This window comes from Saccoglossus kowalevskii, chromosome 20, assembly GCF_978046115.1.
Source record: "Saccoglossus kowalevskii chromosome 20, keSacKowa6.1, whole genome shotgun sequence".
Taxonomy (NCBI): Eukaryota; Metazoa; Hemichordata; class Enteropneusta; family Harrimaniidae; genus Saccoglossus; species Saccoglossus kowalevskii.
Window position 1 is genome coordinate 10,018,713 of NC_140660.1, and position 21,236 is coordinate 10,039,948.

General features: G+C 32.8%; 1 protein-coding gene across 3 annotated transcripts in view; it reads right to left on the reverse strand.

The window, feature by feature from the left end:
• LOC102801507 (coronin-1B-like) overlaps positions 1-21,236 on the reverse strand; it is a 74,926-nt gene that overhangs the window by 44,742 nt on the left and 8,948 nt on the right. For 2 of the 3 annotated variants that reach the window (XM_085494556.1, XM_085494555.1), the window contains exon 1: positions 8,642-8,849. The exons of the other annotated variant lie outside the window; for it this stretch is intronic. In XM_085494556.1, the coding sequence (XP_085350682.1) occupies positions 8,642-8,665 (24 nt within the window). In that variant the 5' untranslated portion in view covers positions 8,666-8,849. Of the gene's footprint in view, positions 1-8,641; positions 8,850-21,236 lie in introns of those variants that run through there. 3 annotated transcript variants of the gene reach the window in all.

The following is a 21,236-nucleotide window of genomic DNA, read 5'->3' on the forward strand; positions in this document are numbered from 1 at the left end:
TCCAAACTGAATTTCATTTGTCCAGGCTCATTTACAGAGATACGAAACACAAAACAAATCATCATGAACATGCATCTCAACATGTATAATATTTGTATAAAATATGAAAACCTAAAATCCTGCCAAAGATACCACATTTTCAAAAAAGCAAGATGGATGCCGGTCAGCCATCTTTGATCCGATTGTTAAACAAATTATCATGGACATGTATTCCAATATGTAATATGCACGAGGCAAATATGATTGAAAATGGCCCCCAAGTCTTGGAGATATAGTAATATGGTCAAAAAGCAAGATGGCCACCATTCAGCCATTTAAAAGATGTACAAAGGTGGTCACTATAGACAGGTTGTCTTTGTATAAAGGTAATCACTCCTGGGAGTTTCATTAAAATTTATGGTGAGGGGGATGGGTCAATTAGAGGCAGAAACTGTCCATTTAATTTCAGATTTGCATTTCAAATTTATTACCTTTCACCATACAGAGGTAAATGACCTTACCCTGAACACTGTGTGGATAGTGTTCAACAGAGGTAACATGATAATACAATTACTTGGTCTACTGAATATCAAGTCAAGGTGTACATGTTTTGAATCATTAATCCTCTCTGAAAATGTACAGTAAAAGTCTGGGTGTAACTTAACATTTATCGAACTCTAAGCTAGCTGAGCTAGCTTTTAAAATTGCCACATAACTACCGGTAAATTGTACAGTGAAATCTGCCTTCATATACACATATGTCTCGTTTTCGTAACATGATACAGAACATTCCGAGTTAACATAACACTTTAAAATTGTTTAAAATACAATTATCTTACTTTTAAAATTGCCACATATCTAAATAGGTGACTTTAATGACCTCTGATCAAGTTCATGACCCCTAAAGGTCACACATTCTGGTACTTTTCATGGTATGAAAATCAAAAATAATTTCCTTTTATTGGTATTTCAGCACAATTTCCTAGACTAGACTATTTGTTTACTTGAGTAAATGTTTCTGTTAAGAATACAAATTAATATGCCCCAATTGTATATGTTTGTGATGCAATCATACCGTCAAAAGTACCAGGATGTGTGACCTTTAGGGTGCATGAAAGTGATCACACAGTAATCTAACTACTATAAGGTTATTACGAAGATACCTCAAAGTATGCACAAAGACAGTACAGCAGCAGTATTGACCGACACGTAGAGATTTGAAGAAATCTGAGAGATCCACTCAAATACATATACTGTAAAACATTTCTTTTTCACGAGCATGTCTTTTTAACGAATTTAGCTAGAGAACTAATTCGCTAATTTAAGATGTCGCTAATGACTTCATTATAAATTCAAAATGGCAGCCAAACAACGTTCAACGTCTGACAATGAAAATGATGCTGCTACTGTGGTTAGTATTAAAACTACATACCTACTTGTAAAACATGTCTTTTTCACGAGCATGTCTTTTTAACGAATTTAGCGAGAGAACTAATTCGCTAATTTAAGATGTCGCTAATGACTTCATTATAAATTCAAAATGGCAGCCAAACAACATCTTTTTTTCCCACACACACACTTTGTAAACAACACAGAAAACGTAATAATCTGGAACGCTTTCTCATTACACTTACTAGTTTTTCTTTGTTTTTATGGAGGTGATAACTGCGCATTTGTTTTGGCAGGTGACAGACAAGTATTGTGAAAACAGGAAATCAACAAAGACAAGAGAGAGATTCGCTAAATCAAACATTACGCTATTACGTCATTTTACCACAATTTGGTAAAATAGTATGTCGCTTTTTCAACATGTTTTCAGTATACATTGTACCAAGTATCAAAGCAAACAGACTTGCTGTTTTCAAGAAGTCAAAAAAGGGGAAAAATCAGTAATAAGAACAGCTGCATTGTATACTCAGTCAACGAAATCGACAGTGGAACTAAGGCCAGACTTTTTTTATTCCTTGTTTCTCGAGTTTTTATAAGGCAATTTTTTTGAGGAGGACGGAAAAAAAATTAAATGAATTTTTTTTCCCCCATTAGATTTGTGTGATTCTTAAAGAATTGTGAGTGAGATCATTGATCGGAGAGAAGAAATGAAATAAAATGTTATTCCATGTATAACCTTGTTTCTCATCTGCGCGAGACTTGGTACTTTGATCATGATACTCAAACGAAAATGCAACTTGGGTTTGTTACGCGGCGGGCGGAAAAAAAATGAAGATAAAAATAAGTTTTTTTCAGCAATTTTTTGCACTTACAAGAAATTACGCTGCAATAAAATTTTATTTTTATTTCATTTTCGGCTCCTGTTCATTCGGCGGGTTCGCAAAACAAGGGATAATAAAAGTCTGGCCTAAAGATGAAAGAAGCGAACTTGACAATTCAACAATGTGCACTGTCTTGTTTTCAGTCCCTGGTACAAGATTATACTACACCTAACAAACACAGAGAGCCCTAGTTTTCCAATCTGATTAAAATCTTATGTCTACATGTACTATTATAAATCAGTTGTCCCGAACCGATAAGTTGTTTGGATTGTGTCAATAAATTAATAACTAAACAAATCAAAGTTAAACACTGGAGAATTCCCTTGTGAATACAGAATATAAGAAATAATTGGTGTTTTATAACAAAATATACGAAAAATCAAACTCAATAGTGGTCGGAGATGGTGACATTGATATGGCCCCAAAACCAATCATGTCTGCAAATCACTCATGGATCCTCGGTACCCACTTTGATCAACACAGGAGCTAAAAATAGAGATGTTCTAGATAATATAACATCACTCAATTTAGATATATAGTAGGTAATATTTGGTAATCTTTATCCTAAGTAACTATGAAAAATAGCATGATGTTTCAAGCAATGGCTCTTTATTGATAACAAATAAAAGAAAATGTTTGAGCGTAAAGGTAGAATATAAGAATGCAAAAACATGCACAATGACTATAAAATGTAATAATCACTAAAATATTCCACAATAGAACATGTATACCCACATTAGGTAGTAAGCTGAGGGAAGGAGTTAAACAGTTTGCTAATTTCCTGCGCACTCTTCATTGCTTTCAAAATAATTTTGTTTTTATATTAAAGTACAAGTATTTTAATCTAGCATTTTAAATATTTGTAATTATGTATTTTACCACAATTTTTTTTATTATGTTTCAATCACACAAACACAATTTTCCATTAACTACAGGTTTTGACAGCCCCCCACCTCCAAAAAAAAATTAAAAATTGTGGAAAAACTGTATGCACATATAATTACATATTTTTACATGAATGGTGACAAAAATGGCCTTTAAGCTGGATTTTTTGGCTGAATTGAAAATTGAAAATAAAAAAATTATTATGAAAGACCGAGGCCAGTGAATGTAATATTTTAGTATAACATTTTATAAATTAGTGTACAGGTATTTTTTGGTTGTGAGGCAGCTGGTCCTCAGCTAGCTCATAGTAGTGCATGTTTACATTTTATGTACGCAAACAATTGTACTGATTTATGGAATCAATATTTAATAAGACACAACTGTAGGTCTGATACTGCAAAAACCATTGTACCGAGTAAACATAAAATACTTTATTTTAGCTGGAATTATTTTCGCTGAAAAGACTTTTTGGGTGTTTTATATGGAATTTATTTTCACTGATTTCTGATGAGTTGAATGTAAAATATAGGAAAAAAGGTATATTCGCTGGATTTTATTTTCACCAAATCATTCCTTCAGCAAAAATAGCGAAAATTAATTCCAAGCAAAAATAAAGTATTTTACAGTATTTACTACATTAAATCTCATTAATATGCACTATTTATTAGTAACTAAATTAAAAGCGAGTATTTAGAATTAAAATTACGACAGAATAACATGGTTGTATATTAATTTTTCTTTTTCCAATCTGAGTTGCTTGCCATGTGATAATGTCCTATATCCTTCAACGTTTTTTTGTACTTAAAGTCGTATCATTCTCGCCGCCAGAGTTTATTTCTGCTTCGAAACTCTACGAAATATTCTCTGTAGGCTTGCCGTAAAAGAGACCGAGGCCGTGGCATACGACAATGAGTCGTATATACAATTGTGAATACTGTATTTGCTCCATTAATGATAAGATTGTTGCTCTCTCAAAAAAAATAAGAAAAAAAAGATCTACGGTAAACAGAGACTGAATGTCCAAAAACATGCACTTCAAAAAAAGATTTAATTAATTTTTTCCTTCATCACTTATTTTTCTGTGTGCTAGCAATCTGATTTGTTTACATAACACATAGACTGTACAAATTGGTTAGAATTCTTGATAAAATTACGATTTAACTCAAATCTTTTGTGATTTTGCACCATTTTTTTCGCCTGACATTCATGCCGGAACCGATCGGCTAACATTCACGTGTATGAGACCACAAGCCGGCCCCTGGAAACACGCACACAAGACCGAAAGGAAAGTATTTTAACACTCGCCAAAATATTCACACCTCATATTGTTCGCATTCATTCAGGCTTGCGAATGATATTGGTTTGGTCATACAAGTTTTAGGGTAGAGCAATATAGTAGGATTATTGGAATCATACTAATTTTTTTTTTTATTTCACCTAACTAAACAGGTAAGGGTCAGTCATTTGAAATCATGGGGGTGGCTAGAAGAGTGTTGCCAGTGCAATTTTCTTTGAAGTGTCTTGTCATTTTTATTTTTCATTAATATGCTCACAAGTTGTTCCTGTCATATTTAGCATGCATTTTTTTTAACTTAATGTATTGCTTGCACTTTTTTTTTTCAACAAATCTTCCTCTCCCCATGATTTCAAATGATTGATCCCTTGTGATTCTTTGTCTGCCACTAAAAATTAGACCAATTATTCATTTTTAACACTAAATGTTTTGAGTGGCAGAAAAAATTAAACAACATTTTTTTAAGTAGATTATCTTAAAGTGCATTTTATGTACCAATAGATTTTGACACAATTCTGAAGTAGGTGGATTCCAATTAAATCATGCTAACGATTTTCTGTTAAAAAAACCCAACACTCCCTACCTCTTCTCCGGTAGTCACAAATGACAAATTATATTTAGATATGCCTACATAAATTAACAACTTTTGCCACCAAAGGCACTCAAAATACAAAATATAAATAATTGTTGGGAAAATGAGATATTTTAACGCTTATCTGATTGAGAAAGCTGTAAAAGTACATGGGGATAGCAGAATAATGGTTAATGATCCTGTTTACTGTAAAATATTTTATTTCAGCTGGAATAATTTTTTGCTGAGAAAGCTTTTCTTGGTGTTCAGTATGGAATTTAATTTCACTGATTTTTGGATGAGTTAAATGTTAAGTATAGGAAAAAAGGTGTATTTGTTGAATTTCATTTTCACTGAATCACCCCTTCAGTGAAAATAGCAAAAATAAATTCCAGGTGAAGGTAAAGTATTTTACAGTATAATAAATTCAAGTTACTGTAAAATGACTAATTTTCACTAGGTTTAAATTTTGCTGATTCACCATTTCAGGCATATTCAGTGTTATTCACGGTTTTATCATTTAGATAATGTGTTCTATGCTAAATTTTACATATTCACTGGGTTTTAATTTAGTGCATTTTCCAGTCAACGAAATAAGCGAAATTAACCCCCAGTGAATAATTAACCATTTTACAGTATGGTTTATGTAAATTTCTATTGGAGATGCGCTAAATTCTGAAAGCATGTACGATACAATTCTTGTATTTACAAGTTTTACATATAGCAAAAAACACTGCATAATTGCAGAGTAGTACAAGTGTTGATAGCAGGTAAAAATACTTTTGGAATATTTTATCACTTGAATGTGAATATTTTAAAGTTAAGATGAACTCTAGGTGGGACAATTCTGTACAAGGGTTTTTTAGGGCACAGAGATATAATGTACATGAATGGTGATAGCCCGGAGTTATACAATACAAGAAGCCACTACAAATGTGCCTGGATGACACTGATAAGATGAATTATCATACATGTACATAGGTTGAAATAAAAAAAATTTAAAGTTATCTTTCCATTGAGCAGATTTGAGAATAGAAGTATCTGTCCTAAATATGATGTACCTATACCCAGCAAAATAAATTACGAAATTATTTGAGATAAAAATTTAATTATTGGCTTGTCATTATTTCATTAGTTTTGGAAATTCTGAAGGCAATTTTCTGGACATAATTCTTGACTACCCAGTTTGATCAGTCAGTACAAACTTGGTATCTTTATTCAGTTTTTTTTTTCCCACTGGTGAGGGAGTGGAGTGACCAAGCGGGGGAATAGGTGTGAAAGGTGTGGAAGGGCAGATCGACCTGGAAACGCCATATTGGAAGATTTCTGTGCCATTTTAACGGTGTATTTATCGCCATTGATATAGATTTAGAGTAATTTTAGTGTATTTGTGTCAAGACACATTGTCAGCTGGTGTTGCTGGGAAGTTTTCACGGAGAAAAATATATTTGAGAAAGATTTCATGTTGCCGGCAGCACGGAAGTGCGTGGCTCAAGAAACATATTTATGACTTGTAAGTTAAATTGGCAATTCGGTAAGAGGGTACCAACCGAGAGTATCAGGGCACTGCGCCTCTGTTCCCCAGTTTAGAAGAACACCTGTTTTTTCACCCGTCCACAGAGACAGGCAATCTGTACATTTACTTGTCCAAGTATGAGGGGTATGAGGGGCAGGTGAACATACATTAATATTGATCCCTGATGCAGTACAAAAACAATAACAATTTTCATTTTTTTTTAAAAAAAACATCAGCATTTGGACAAACATGCATCAGTACTCAAGATGTTAAGATGTTCAGATTTTTTCTTTATACGAGGTAACTACATCACCTACAGTTATCAAGTATACAAGGTTACCCTGTATTATTTAGAGCGGGCAGGTCGTCACCTGTGCATGCGCAGGAATCGAGTCCCAAGCGACGATTAACAACACACGCTAAAAACGCAAAGGCTCATGGGTACTATTGGGTAGACGCTTGTTTGTAAACAATGACACGCTATGGCCATCTGACGCATGCGGAGGGGACGACTCCCCCGCTTTAATACCATTCTTTTGTTTACATTGGATGCTGAAGAGCTATAGTGGGTAATGAAAATAGAATCAAGGTACTGAATCGACTTTCTCACAACGCATAATGTTTTTTTGTAAACTTCAAGGTGCATGAACCACACCATTAAAAATCCCCTACTGACGCAGCAGTTATTGTATTGCTCACATCAGCTATTCATGGAAACTTTTTGAAGGTGATGTCATAATATCGATTTAATCATGCGAATGTTAATACATTTGTTTACAACTACATTAGTGGGAGAAATATTCACAGAGTTAAGTTTTTTTCAGTGTTGCAGGATTTTTGACTAATTTTTAAATTCAATGGTTTGTGAAGGAAACCACCCAGCCTATTGTTAAACTTTGCACATTCTCTGAGTTTCAATTTAGCCAATTTTGCTATCATCAAAAGTAAAAAAAAATAACATCCAGCGAATAAATAATCTCCATACAGTAATGTACACACCATTCAATTTTTTTTTTACAAACATATGAAGTCAGAAATAATTATTAAAATCAATCATTCTCCTAAGGTCTTCACGATAAAGAGTCAATGACTTTCGCAAAATGTCAGCCTCATGAATGGTTTAAAATTACAAAATTGTATACCAGTGAAATATTACTTGATTATATAGTGATTAATTTGTCCTTTAATATTAATTTCAAATTAATCACAAGGGAAAGAAGGCAATCAATGGTTTGCTAAATTAAATCATGTTTTTAGTCATACACAAAACAGATGATATCTTAATTTTTAATATAAACATATGCTTAAACCAGATGGGTGCTATATTTAGAACACCTGTGTAAAATCCGCAGATGCAAGAAACCAGTTTACAAGGCATAAAATTCGAAATTTTGTAATCATAAATTAGTGGCTAGTTCTAGTTTTGTGTTACAAAAAAGGGGGTAGATTTTTTAGCAGTGTGGGGGTGTGGCAATATAATAGCCAAACGTAAGCAGGTGAGAGGATGCCATGCGTGAAATTCAACATGTTGAAAAAAGGGTTGTTGCTGTTCCAAATAAACAACGAAAAATAGGTTTCTTGAAAAAAATAAACACATTATTAAAATATTAAATAGAATAGATATTTAGTTGTGATAACAAACACAATTTCTTTCGATATTGTTGATTGTGTTCTAGGACTTTGTAGTTAAATCTGTTTTTTTGGAACAGGATAGTAAAAATAGAAAGGTCGATCAAGCTTTGTAAAATCTGCTATTAAAATTTAAATATCGACTTTGCAAACATTTTTAACAATACCGACTAACAAAAATATTTACCGCGCTTAGATACATAAGTAACATTTTTTAAAACCATGGACAACCACGAAAAATCACGTCGGAATCTATGTCACAACAAAATGTCAACATGTCCTCGACAATGGGCGATAACAAAATCTTTTGAATAATTGAAAGGCAACAAGCAAAGAAAGTTACAAATGTCAAAATCTCCTGAATGGTATGAATGTTATTGTTTTCAAAGAGGATTTCCGTCGACTGTCACTAAAAATTGACTTCTGAAAATGAGGAAGTGCGTTCCGAGGTATTGCAAGTAGCGATAGAAACTCGGAGAAAAATCTAATGTACCGACCTCGTTATCGTCTTGTTCTGCCATTTTTCTGCTTTTTAGAGTTCCCCGGCGCCGGATAAGTACAAATTAACTGACTTCTGAGTCACAATTTTCGTAATTACAGAAAATTGTGACCAAAATTTGCAGAGAAATATTCCGTCCCAGGCCGTCTACAAATGGCTGCCCGCAATGCAGACAACAAGCAAGCTGGCATATCGCGTATCTGCTTTCATTTGACCTTTGACCGGCATGGGTGTGGTGAGGTCAGTTAAATGCAAAGAGGTCATCATTACCACTGTAATGGCTTTTAAACATTATTATCAAAAAATAAAAGCAATAGTAATATAAATTTGACTGGATTCACTCATTACAAAAAAATGTCAGCGCTTACAAAATATTTATTCATAATTCACCCTGTGTCTCAATTTCTAAGTCGGAAATCAATTGTTAAATTCCAATTTCATTACTGAGATTTCAGACCAAAAAACAGTTTATTGATTTTGTTTTTCTTTATTCATCTTATATCACAAAATGTACATAATATTTAAAATATGTAATCACCATAAATTTTAAAATAAATTACAAAATATTAAAAATATATAGTATATAAAATTATATTTCTAAAAAATCCTGATGGCGGTAACTTTTCACCACCAGTTTCCTTTTCAGTTTTTCATCACAAATTCACAAAATATTCCTGTTTATAGTCTGCACTTTCATTCAGAATATTGGGACAAACATAGCCAAACTTTTTGAGTAAAAACTGAACACTGATTCAAATTTTGTCTGTTGGCTCCAAAACTAGGTTTCATTCCCAGAAATATTCTAGAATATAAGAAAAAAGTGCTGACAAATTCGGGCGAGAAAATCAAGTGGTGAAACGGTTAAGATTACAGAGATAGGTCACTTTGATTTGTTATTGGAATTTGCATATTTTCAAATGACATCATTGCACTCTGTGCTGTGATTGGCTGGTTGGAATTGACTGCCATTGAAATTTATAAATATTTAGAAAAATAAAGAGAACAGGTTTGTTGCATCAACAGTAATGATAGAAAAAATAGTTGTTTTGTATTATTTTTTTCCTTTCCTTTTCTACACTACACAGCCTAGGTGTGACACGCACATGTATTTTATCTTCAGCAAAATGAAATTTTATAAATAAATAAATAAATAAATAAATAAATAAATAAATAAATAAATAAATAAATAAATAAATAAATAAATAAATAAATAAATAAATAAATAAATAAATAAATAAATAAATAAATAAATAAATAAATATAAATATGATGATTAAAAAAAGATTACCTTATCACAATTAATTTTGTTATCATAAATTAATACATAATAATTTTGTTATTACAATTCACTAGATAAACATTCATGTTTTTTCAACCATAAGGCCAGATTTTTATTATTCCTTGTTTCACGAACCCGCCGAATGAACAGGAGCCGAAAATGAAATAAAAATAAAAGTTTATTTCAGTGTAATTTCTCGCGCCCGCTGACTTGTAAGTGCAAAAAACTTGCTATAAAAATTATTTTTATCTTCATTTTTTTGCACCCGCCGCCTAACAAATCCAAGTTGCATTTTCATGGGAGTATTATGATCAAAGTACCGAAGTCTCGCGCAGATCTATACTTTATGCACGTTGATTGACAGTGAATCACGGGTATTGACCTCTCTGCGTGTTGCTTGAGACTACTAGGTGAACATGGCGCCATGGTTTGTGGTGACACGCCGTGAAACTCTGTCGTCAAAAACCGAGAAATCCCTCATTAATGCTGAAAATTGTGCCACAATTGGGGACATTGCCAACCAGGTTATACATGGAATAAAACTTTATTTCATTTTTTCTATCCGATCAATGATCTCACTTACAATTCTTTGAGAATCACACAAATCTAATGGAAAAAAAGAATTAATTAATATTTAATTTTTGTAAAACTGTTGTTCCAAAAAACTGTATCTATTCTTCCAAAATATGTAACAGTATTCAAAATTTTATACATGAATAAAAAAGCTGGCACTCAAAATTGAATGAAAATATACATGTACTTTGTGTTGACTAAAATCTTTGGGAAACTGGTCTTTGTTTTAAACAGCGCCCTCTAGAGTCGGGTTTAAATACTCTAAGGACATCACATTTCCATCAGTAAAATTATAGGTTTCACACATGTAATTCATGTGTGCCTTCTATAAATTTTGGAAACAGAAGATATAATATTTTCTGAATACTCAAAGATGGATCAAACAGGAACTTAGAAGAAAAGAATTTTTTTTATCATTTTTTTCTTTTTTATTTCAGGAAAATAATTTGACTACGTTTAGAAAAGTTTAAAAGAGCGCCCTCATACAGTAATATTTTGTAACATCTAAAATACTAATATTATTCCTCGAGAGGACACAGGAGTTTTTATAGAAATATAATACAACTAGAAATCATATACACAATATATATATAAATACTGCAATTTATAAATGAAAGAACGCTGTGTTCAGTGGTCAAAATAATTCATATTTTAATGATTCAGTATACAATACTGTATTTGCTCTATTAGTAGTGCATGTACTTACATAAATGACAGAGGTGTGTCTATGGTTAAAATAAGTCATATTTTAATGATTCAGTATACAATACTGTATTTGCTCTATTAGTAGTACATGTACTTATGTAATGACAGGTGTGTCTATGGTCAAAATAAGTCATATTTTAATGATTCAGTATACAATACTGTATTTGCCCTATTAGTAGTGTATGTACTTACATAAATGATAGAGATATGTCTATGGTCAAAATAATTCATATTTTAATGATTCAGTATACAATACTGTATTTGTTCTATTAGTAGTGCATGTACTTACATAAATGACAGAGGTTTGTCTATAGTTGTAGGGTAGTGTCAAGGTTTGTTTAATCTACACTTGCACTCGAGTGTAGTAAGCTTTATTGATGTTTTTGGCTTCATGACTCGTTCATAAAATTAAATTCACAAGCAATATTCAGATAGCAATACAAGGAATACCTATTTCTCACTATTAACGTAATTTACCAGCATTCCATTGGAAAAGAAAACAGATTTAATTCTTGTTTCTTCTTTGGCGGTAACGAAGGGATGACATGCTTTGAAAAGAAAAAGGTTGCTAGGTCAGAGGTCAATGTCTCAAAATACGTATTTTAAGACGTGATTGCCAAAAAGGTACATATACTTGTTTTCACTTTCATCAAAGCAGATTAATTTTAGTTAAATTAATTAAAGTTAAATCGTAACTAGTAGGATGACAAAATGAATATTAATTAGCGGCTGGCACTCAAATCAGGCTGGGCAGAACCATGGTAGATGTAGATGCACTTCTAATAGAGAAAATATGGTACAGAAAAACATGGCACCAATAACTTGATGGTTTTTGTAAGTTGATCAGATTCGACAACTTTGAAATTTACAACAACTAACTTAAACAAGTATGAGTGTTTATGGCTAGCCATTCAAAAAATCAATAATCGGCAATCGCAAAGTAATCTCAATTTAGCGTGGCTGCATGCCAGGTGCTCGTAGTATAAAACTTTACTATTGTAGTTCTGAGTGATTGTAAACACAAGTGGAATGTTTCGTTGACATCTTTGGATGTTAGCCATAGATTGAAATAATACTCCTGATAAAAAATGAGATCAACTCGACCAACGTTTTGTTCACAGAGACGTATTTTAATCATCATATAATTTGCATAATAATTAAAAAACAAATACTTATTATTTTGAGTAAAGAAACTACTAACAAACTACTAGAATAAATTTCACTCAGGTTATTGTGCGTACTATGACCACACCTATGTGTGGAATCCAATTGTTTATTCGAGTGTTAACTTTTCGATTGAATGATTATTGTACAAGTGTTGCGAAAAGTATATAAATGGCGGCAGATCTATTTGAAATCTGATCCGGGATCGACCCCACTTGAAGGCAGGGGCACGCCCGATGTGATTAAAGAGATGCAAATATGAAAGTTACCTGGCCAAGTATGATCAACTTTTCAACTTTATACAATAAATTGACTTAAAGTTTGATCCCTTTTTATAATGCAACATATTTTCTCATTTGCAGCAAAGTATTCTGGGTAACCATGCCTTTATATCATATTTTTGCATCACAAAATGGTAAGTGAATTAGAAAAATTAACTACTGTAAAATACTTAATTTTAGCTGAATTAATTTTCACTGAAAAGACTTTTTGGATATTAAATTATATAGAATTTATCTTCACTAATTTTCGATAAGTTGAATGTAAATTATAGAAAAATTTATTTTCACTGAATCATCCCTGCAGCAATAATTTATTTCAAGCAAGTTATAAAGAGGATGCTGCAAAGTATGCACTAAGACGTCAAAACAGTGATGATTTAAAGTATTCAGGGCCATCATGGACTGCATTTTATTATTATTATTATTATTATTATTATTATTATTATTATTATTATTATTATTATTCACTGGTGTTGGCTGGAGAATTGTGAGAATAAATACAAGACCCATGACTGAATATGAAAGAATAAAAAAATTGTCTATAGGAATTTAGGAATAAAATATTTGCAACATGACAAATTCTTCTTCTAGTACCTTTTCCATATTTTCAGTGATAAATGAATGAATAAATTAAAGGGCAGTGGTTGTCGTGTAGCTTCCTGTTCGATATGGGACTCATAGCGACGTACACAACGTGTGTAAAATACATTGTTTGTTTACGTGAAATTCGAACATGCACTGCGTGACAACCACCTCCCTTTAATTGATGAATCAAAGTATTAATGAACGAATAAATGAATGAATACTTCAAAAGGCACCAAGAATAATAAATAAATATTACAATTATTTGCTCTTGAATGAACACAATTTATATAGAAAATAACAAAGTTTGAAAATGCAGGAAGTTCAGGAAATCCTGCGAGAAACCAACACACGCCACTTGAATATCTTATTCTCATCAATTATTCAGTTGCTTAGCAACCACCTCTTGCTATAGACTGACTGTTTGCAACAAAACCCAGCTGTTGGTGAAGTAATCAGACAACACATTTCATTTACATTTCGCTGTAAATTAAAAAAAATTCTTGAATCAAATGCCAATTTAATCTATTGTTTTATAAATTCAGACTTAAATGTTTAACATTTGTGTTGATAAACATTGATTTTCCCACAATCCAATGCGCTCTTCTAATCAAAATCACAAATGCGAGTTTTAACCGGGCGCAACTTGCACTAATTACCGCCAGTAACTCTTTAGATACCTTCCAATCACCTAAAGCATATCTAATTAAAGCTTGGTAGCATCTCAGTTCGTACTCGTTGATCTGTGCAACAGTCAAAGTCGCCATCTTTGTTTATATGAGACCCATATATCTTGCATGTGTGGCGAGACAACCACCTTTAAATTGATACAAAATTGGTGAAAAATAATTTTTCACAAACAACAGGAAAAAGTTCACTGAAAGGAGGTCATGTTAGAAACAAAACTAACTAATTTTTTGTAAAATTTAATATTACCAGAGTATATATTTATAAAAATGCCTTTTTATGCATAAATTAATAATTTATTTATCTGATTATAAACACGACATGAATTAACAAAAAACAGATGTTTCAGGGTCAATAGGAATGCTGGAATGCTCATTTTTTGTGAGTTTAATCAGCTTATCGGTGCATTTGATGTTCTCCCTAGCACAAACAAATCCATTGCTTGAACGGACTTCTAAAAATCTTTTTTTTTTCGCACAAAAAATTCATTTTCAGAAATATCTATTAAAAAGGCTGTTCCAAAATTGTGTTTTTACATGCAAAACATATAGTGAGTGAAACCTGTCAAACATAAATGTAAATGTATTCTTATGGAGTCTTGCATTGCAAAATGTATTCAATGTAATCCCATAACAGAGCAATTATGAAAAAGAAAAACCCATCATCATTCTGCAGCAATTTCAATTTGAAGAAATTTGACAATCAAAAAAATAAAAATCACAGCAATACACATCTTATCTTGGCATTTTTTTTAAACTTAAACTAAATTAAATTTTGTCTGACATTTTTCATTTGATACCGTTTAAAAAAACATGAAAACTCTAAACTATTTTGTTTTGTTTTTCACCTGACAATGTGAATAATAACCACTTTTAGACAAAACAAGGCAAAACATATGAGGTACCTGTGTATAAAGACCACCTGTCTATAGTGACCACTTTTTAGATAGTCTCAAGGCATAACATATGAGCAACCTGTGTATAAAGACCACCTGCCTATAGTGACCACTTTTTAGACAGTCCCAAGGCATAACATATGAGCAACCTGTGTATAAAGACCACCTGCCTATAGTGACCACTTTTTAGACAGTCCCAAAGGCATAACATATGAGCATCCTGTGTATAAAGACCACCTGTCTATAGTGACCACTTTTTAGACAGTCCCAAGGCATAACATATGAGCAACCTGTGTATAAAGACCACCTGCCTATAGTGACCACTTTTTAGACAGTCCCAAAGGCATAACATATGAGCAACCTGTGTATAAAGACCACCTGCCTATAGTGACCACTTTTTAGACAGTCCCAAGGCATAACATATGAGCAACCTGAGTATAAAGACAACCTGCCTATAGTGACCACTTTTTAGACAGTCCCAAGGTATAACTTATGAGGTACCTGTGTATAAAGACCACCTGTCTATAGTGATCACTTTTACACAGTCCCAAGGCATAACATATGAGCAACCTGTGTATAAAAACAACCTGCCTATAGTGACCACTTTTTAGATAGTCTCAAGGTATAACATATGAGGTACCTGTGTATAAAGACAGCCTGCCTATAGTGACCACTTTTTAGATAGTCTCAAGGCATAACATATGAAGTACCTGTGTATAAAGACAACCTGCCTATAGTGACCACTTTTTAGACAGTCCCAAGGCATAACATATGAGCAACCTGTATATAAAGAACACCTGTCTATAGTGACCACTTTTAGACAGTCCCAAGGCATAACATATGGGCAACCTGTATATAAAGAACACCTGTATATAGTGACCACTTTTAGACAGTCCCAAGGCATAACATATGAGCAACCTGTATATAAAGAACACCTGTCTATAATGACCACTTTTAGACAGTCCCAAGGCAAAATATATGAGGTACCTGTGTATAAAGACCACCTATCTATAGTGACCACTTTTTAGACAGTCCCAAGGCATAACATATGAGCAACCTGTGTATAAAGACCACCTGTCTATAGTGACCGCTTTTATACAGTCCCAAGGCATAACATATGAGCAACCTGTGTATAAAGATAACCTGCCTATAGTGACCACTTTTTAGACAGTCTCAAGTTATAACATATGAGCAACCTGTGTATAAAGACCACCTGTCTATAATGACCACTTTTAGACAGTTCCAAGGCATAACATATGAGCAACCTGTGTATAAAGACTACCTGCCTATAGTGACCACTTTTTAGATAGTCTCAAGGTATAACATATGAGAAACCTGTGTATAAAGACTACCTGCCTATAGTGACCACTTTTACAGTCCCAAGGCATAACATATGAGCAACCTGTGTATAAAGACTACCTGCCTATAGTGACCACTTTTTAGATAGTCCCAAGGTATAACATATGAGAAACCTGTGTATAAAGACCACCTGCCTATAGTGACCACTTTTTAGATAGTCTCAAGGCATAACATATGAGGTACCTGTGTATAAAGACCACCTGCCTATAGTGACCACTTTTTAGATAGTCTCAAGGCATAACATATGAGAAACCTTTGTATAAAGACCACCTGCCTATAGTGACCACTTTTTAGATAGTCCCAAGGTATAACATACAATGTATGAGCAACCTGTGTATAAAGACTACCTGCCTATAGTGACCACTTTTTACAGTCCCAAGGCATTACATATAAGCAATCTGTGTATAAAGATCGACCACCTGGTTTGACTGTAAATGTATCTTAGGTGGCCTGTATACAGGTACTATGTTGTTGTCTCCAACCAGTCCGCGTCCTGATCGATATGGGACTCATAGCGACATATACAACGCGTGTAAAACACATTGTTTATTTACATGAAATTCGAACACGCGGTGACGACCACCGCGCTTTAAGATGAACCCACAAGAATTGTTAACAACATGGACAGAATTCCTTCTACCATACCTTTCCTACCATTTCATTACAGAGAATTAACACATAACCCCAGCAAATTTAGTTAACAGGTGTTTGTAGCCATGACAACCAATTTATCACTGAAAACTAATACAGTTTTATTGATGCCACTATTTATCCTGCCCATATCTGGCTTGTCTTGAGTTGAAAAGATACAATAAAGTAATGTCCACAGAGAATAAACCATTTTACATTTTCACTGCCTTAGACTGGACTTTTATTATCGGTTGTTCACTGTCATTGTCAAATTTTGCCACCTTGTACGAAGCAAATCGTAAATTGAATTCCAACATTTTTTAAATTTTGAATAAGAGTGATATATAAATTATTTTTCCAGGGTTTGACGACAGTCTGGTTGCCACGGGAAACCAATTGTGCCTTGAGACAACCAAATCTTGAAACTGTTTTTTTTTTTTTTTTTCAGAAATTACAATAATTATGTGTAGTACTGTAAAATCTGTATTAGACACTGCGATTTCTATTAAAATGGTACAATGCAACAGAGGAGATGCGGTTTCTATTAGAGCATCTACACATATGAGAAATGGTGAATTTTTGGTTCTCAATTGTTCAAAAAAAAATTGGGGGCGACTTCTATTAGGGATGTGACTTCTAATACAGATTTAACGGTATTCCTAATATCATTTTGCTGGAAAAAATGTTTAGTTCTAAACGTTGCTACTTTAATATACATGTAGATATACTAGTAAATCAGTTACATGTATATTTGTTTAGGTTAAAAATCCATAAAAAATTTAATGTGGACTATCAGTTTTTCAGAGTGATTGTTCCACTCAACAACCAGATTATTTTTTTTTTCAATTTGAACTTGTTTATTTCAATTTCTGTGTAAGAAAGAGAAAGTATAAGACTGTGGAATTTTTTTTTTAACCTTTTCATAACCAGTTCCCACTTTTCATCACAAATTCACAAAATATTCATGTTTATAGTCTGCACTCTTCTCCAGAAGATTGGGACAAAAACAGCAAAATTTTTTGGCTAAAAACTGAAAACTGGTTCAAATTTTGTCTGTTGGCTCCAAAATTAGGGTTCATTTCCAGAAATATTGAAGAATATAAGAAAAATTTGGGCATATAAGAAAGTCTGGTCGTGCAAAGGTTGTTCTATTTTTTTTATGGATAGTCAATCTTTGATACTAATTAAAAATTACTGTTCAAAATAGCATGACCATTGCCTGGCATTTTGCCAGTCTGCGTTGAATTTTTTTTTCCATGTTTAATAAAAATCAATACACACAGATCAAAGTACCTGACGCTGAATATTAACATTGTCTCTGCAAGTGCCAGAGATGACATTGTCAACATACAGGAACATTAATTTCATGCAGTGAATCGTTAATCTGCTTGAGACTCGGCCAGCGCTTCGATCATCTCATCTGTATCACATTCACCCCTGTACACTCATCCACTGTTTATAGAGGGGGGGAGGGGGGGGGGGTAAAAATGCATTTTACATTTTAAAAAATTGTTTTTTCCACTTTTCAGATAAAGCAAATTCCAAATTTTACATTTTTTATATTATACTTGATAATTTGTGTTTAGGAATCAAAATTGGAAATTGCGTACGAATAACATATACGCTTACAAAAATGAGATCTTTGTACAAATTAAGGATGAATAAAATAGCTGATTACATTTTACACCTGGTCCATGTCTACGATTTTCTACGCTTTTTATTTATTTAAATTACATTATTACGAAATTAAAAACAATTAATTAGCTTACGAAAATACCCATTTAACCCTGGGTTGAATTCGCAACTCGTCGATCATCAGATCAGTCTGACAACCACAAGAAACAATCAAAATATGAGCATCATATACCCCGATGATCAAGGCTGGTGCCTGAAGAGTGGTCATTCTAGTTTTTGTAGGCCAAATACAATAACACAGTTGTCACAGACATGATTAGACATCCTATATTCTCGCTGAAACTTTCTCCAAACTACACTCTCGAGGATCGAGAAATTGTAGACTGGAAACACCTCGAAATAAGTATAATGGTGACTGCTTGTCATCAACGCAAACTGCCCCCCCAAAAAATCATCATTTTTGAAATTTTAACTTATCCCATCCAATCAGATAAGACTATCAACTTACACGTTCATGAATAGACTTATCGCATTGGTTTGTGGAGAAAGGGACGAATGGATACAACACCTGTGCGAGCGGACAATCCACGGATAGTGAGTATTTCATATTGGTTTCTATGGTAACACTGAAATGTACACAACCAGCACCAGTGGTTACTATGACAACACAGAATGTAAAAGGGATTACTGTGAATTACCTTATTTTTGCTGGATCGAGTTTATTTTTACAGAAAACAGCAATTAGTTTAAAATTGACATAATTAATTAGTTTCTATGGTAACACAGAAAGGTACACAATTAGCACTAGTGGTTACTATGACAAAATAAAATACAAAAAAAGCTGATGTGAATTACTTTTTTTTTTTGCTGGAGTTTATTTTTACAGAAAACAGCAATTGGTTTAAATTTGACTCAATTAATTAGTTTCCATTAAATTTGCATACAGAATATTCACTGAATCTTATTTTCACTGATATGCATACATATGCACATGGTTATCCCTAAAACATTAGAGTAGGGGTTCCGAATTTTTTAAATTTTGGATAAACAATAGAACCAATTTAGCGTAACAATGAATACTATAGAGATGATTAACATATTACAAATTAACATATTATGCAAATTATCAGATGCTCTAATGTGTTTTTCCAGTGCGAACACGTACACGCATACTCCAAAATGAAAATATGATGTAAAATTATACTTTGATAAGTTCATTACACAACTTTAACATCAGAGAATACAGTATGGTGATAAAAACACATCAGCTTAACAAACGCTAACAGAAAAAGTGAGATACAAGGCCATCCCATCCCTGGAAAATTATTCATAATAAAATTTATTAAAATCATTATCAAAATTAAAGCATTCTACAGTAGATACAAAAGGCCACTGAGATCTTTGATAGTGAGATTGAGAGTTACAAAACTTGTTTTTTTTCCTGATCATCGTATTTTGAAAAAATTACTTGATTATTCGAGAAAGAATGAGACACATTTGAGGGATTTAAAAAGTCACATGACTTTCTCACTTTTATTGAGATCACAGCAGCCATTTACATGATGTAGCAAATTTGTTAATAACTTTTTTTACATTTGTTTTTAATTAAATTACAAAACTGTACGTACAGTGCAGTATATCTGGGACCTAGTATTAATTGTTTTCTCGGACTATAAAGTTGAAATAACATTATATTATGATTAGTATTTGACAATGCAAATGACGAAATCTTCAAGAATTCACTCTAGTGGCGGCCATCTTAGGAAGTATTCAAGTTGAAATAACATCATAACCTGAATACTTTCGATTACTTTATTTTAGCTTGGAATTAATTTTTGCTATTTTTGATGAATGAATGATTCAGTGAAAATAAAATCCATTGTTGCTATATTTAACTCACCATAGTCAGTGAAAATATATTCAGCAAAACTTAATTCTAGCTAAAATAAAGTATTTTACAGTAGTTTTTGGCGATACATGGTCAAATCTGTGAGAAAATTTCACGAATTCACTCCAGTGGCGGCCATCTTGGATAGTATTCAACCCACTGGAGCGTTACACCACAATCACTTGCCTCAAGGAACAGTGGTTACACCTTTGTATGGTTAGTGCAGTCAACCCGGAAAGTTGTTGTTTCAGCCCAGAAAGTTGTTATTTCAACCCAGAAAGTTGTTATTTCAACCCAGAAAGTTGTTATTTCAGCCCAGAAAGTTGTTATTTCAACCCAAAAAGTTGTTATTTCAGCCCAGAAAGTTGTTATTTCAACCCAGAAATTTGTTATTTCAACCTAGAAAGTTGTTATTTCAACCCAAAAAGTTGTTATTTCAGCCCAGAAAGTTGTTATTTCAACCCAGAAAGTTGTTATTTCAACCCAGAAATTTGTTATTTCAACCTAGAAAGTTGTTATTTCAACCTAGAAAGTTGTTATTTCAACCCAAAAAATTGTTATTTCAGCCCAGAAAGTTGTTATTTCAACCCAGAAATTTGTTATTTCAACCCAGAAATTTGTTATTTCAACCTAGAAAGTTGTTATTTCAACCCAGAAAGTTGTTATTTCAACCCAGAAATTTGTTATTTCAACCTAGAAAGTTGTTATTTCAACCCAGAAAGTTGTTATTTCAACCCAGAAATTTGTTATTTCAACCCAGAAAGTTGTTATTTCAACCCAGAAAGTTGTTATTTCAACCCAGAAATTTGTTATTTCAACCTAGAAAGTTGTTATTTCAACCCAGAAAGTTGTTATTTCAGCCCAGAAAGTTGTTATTTCAACCCAGAAAGTTGTTATTTCAACCCAGAAAGTTGT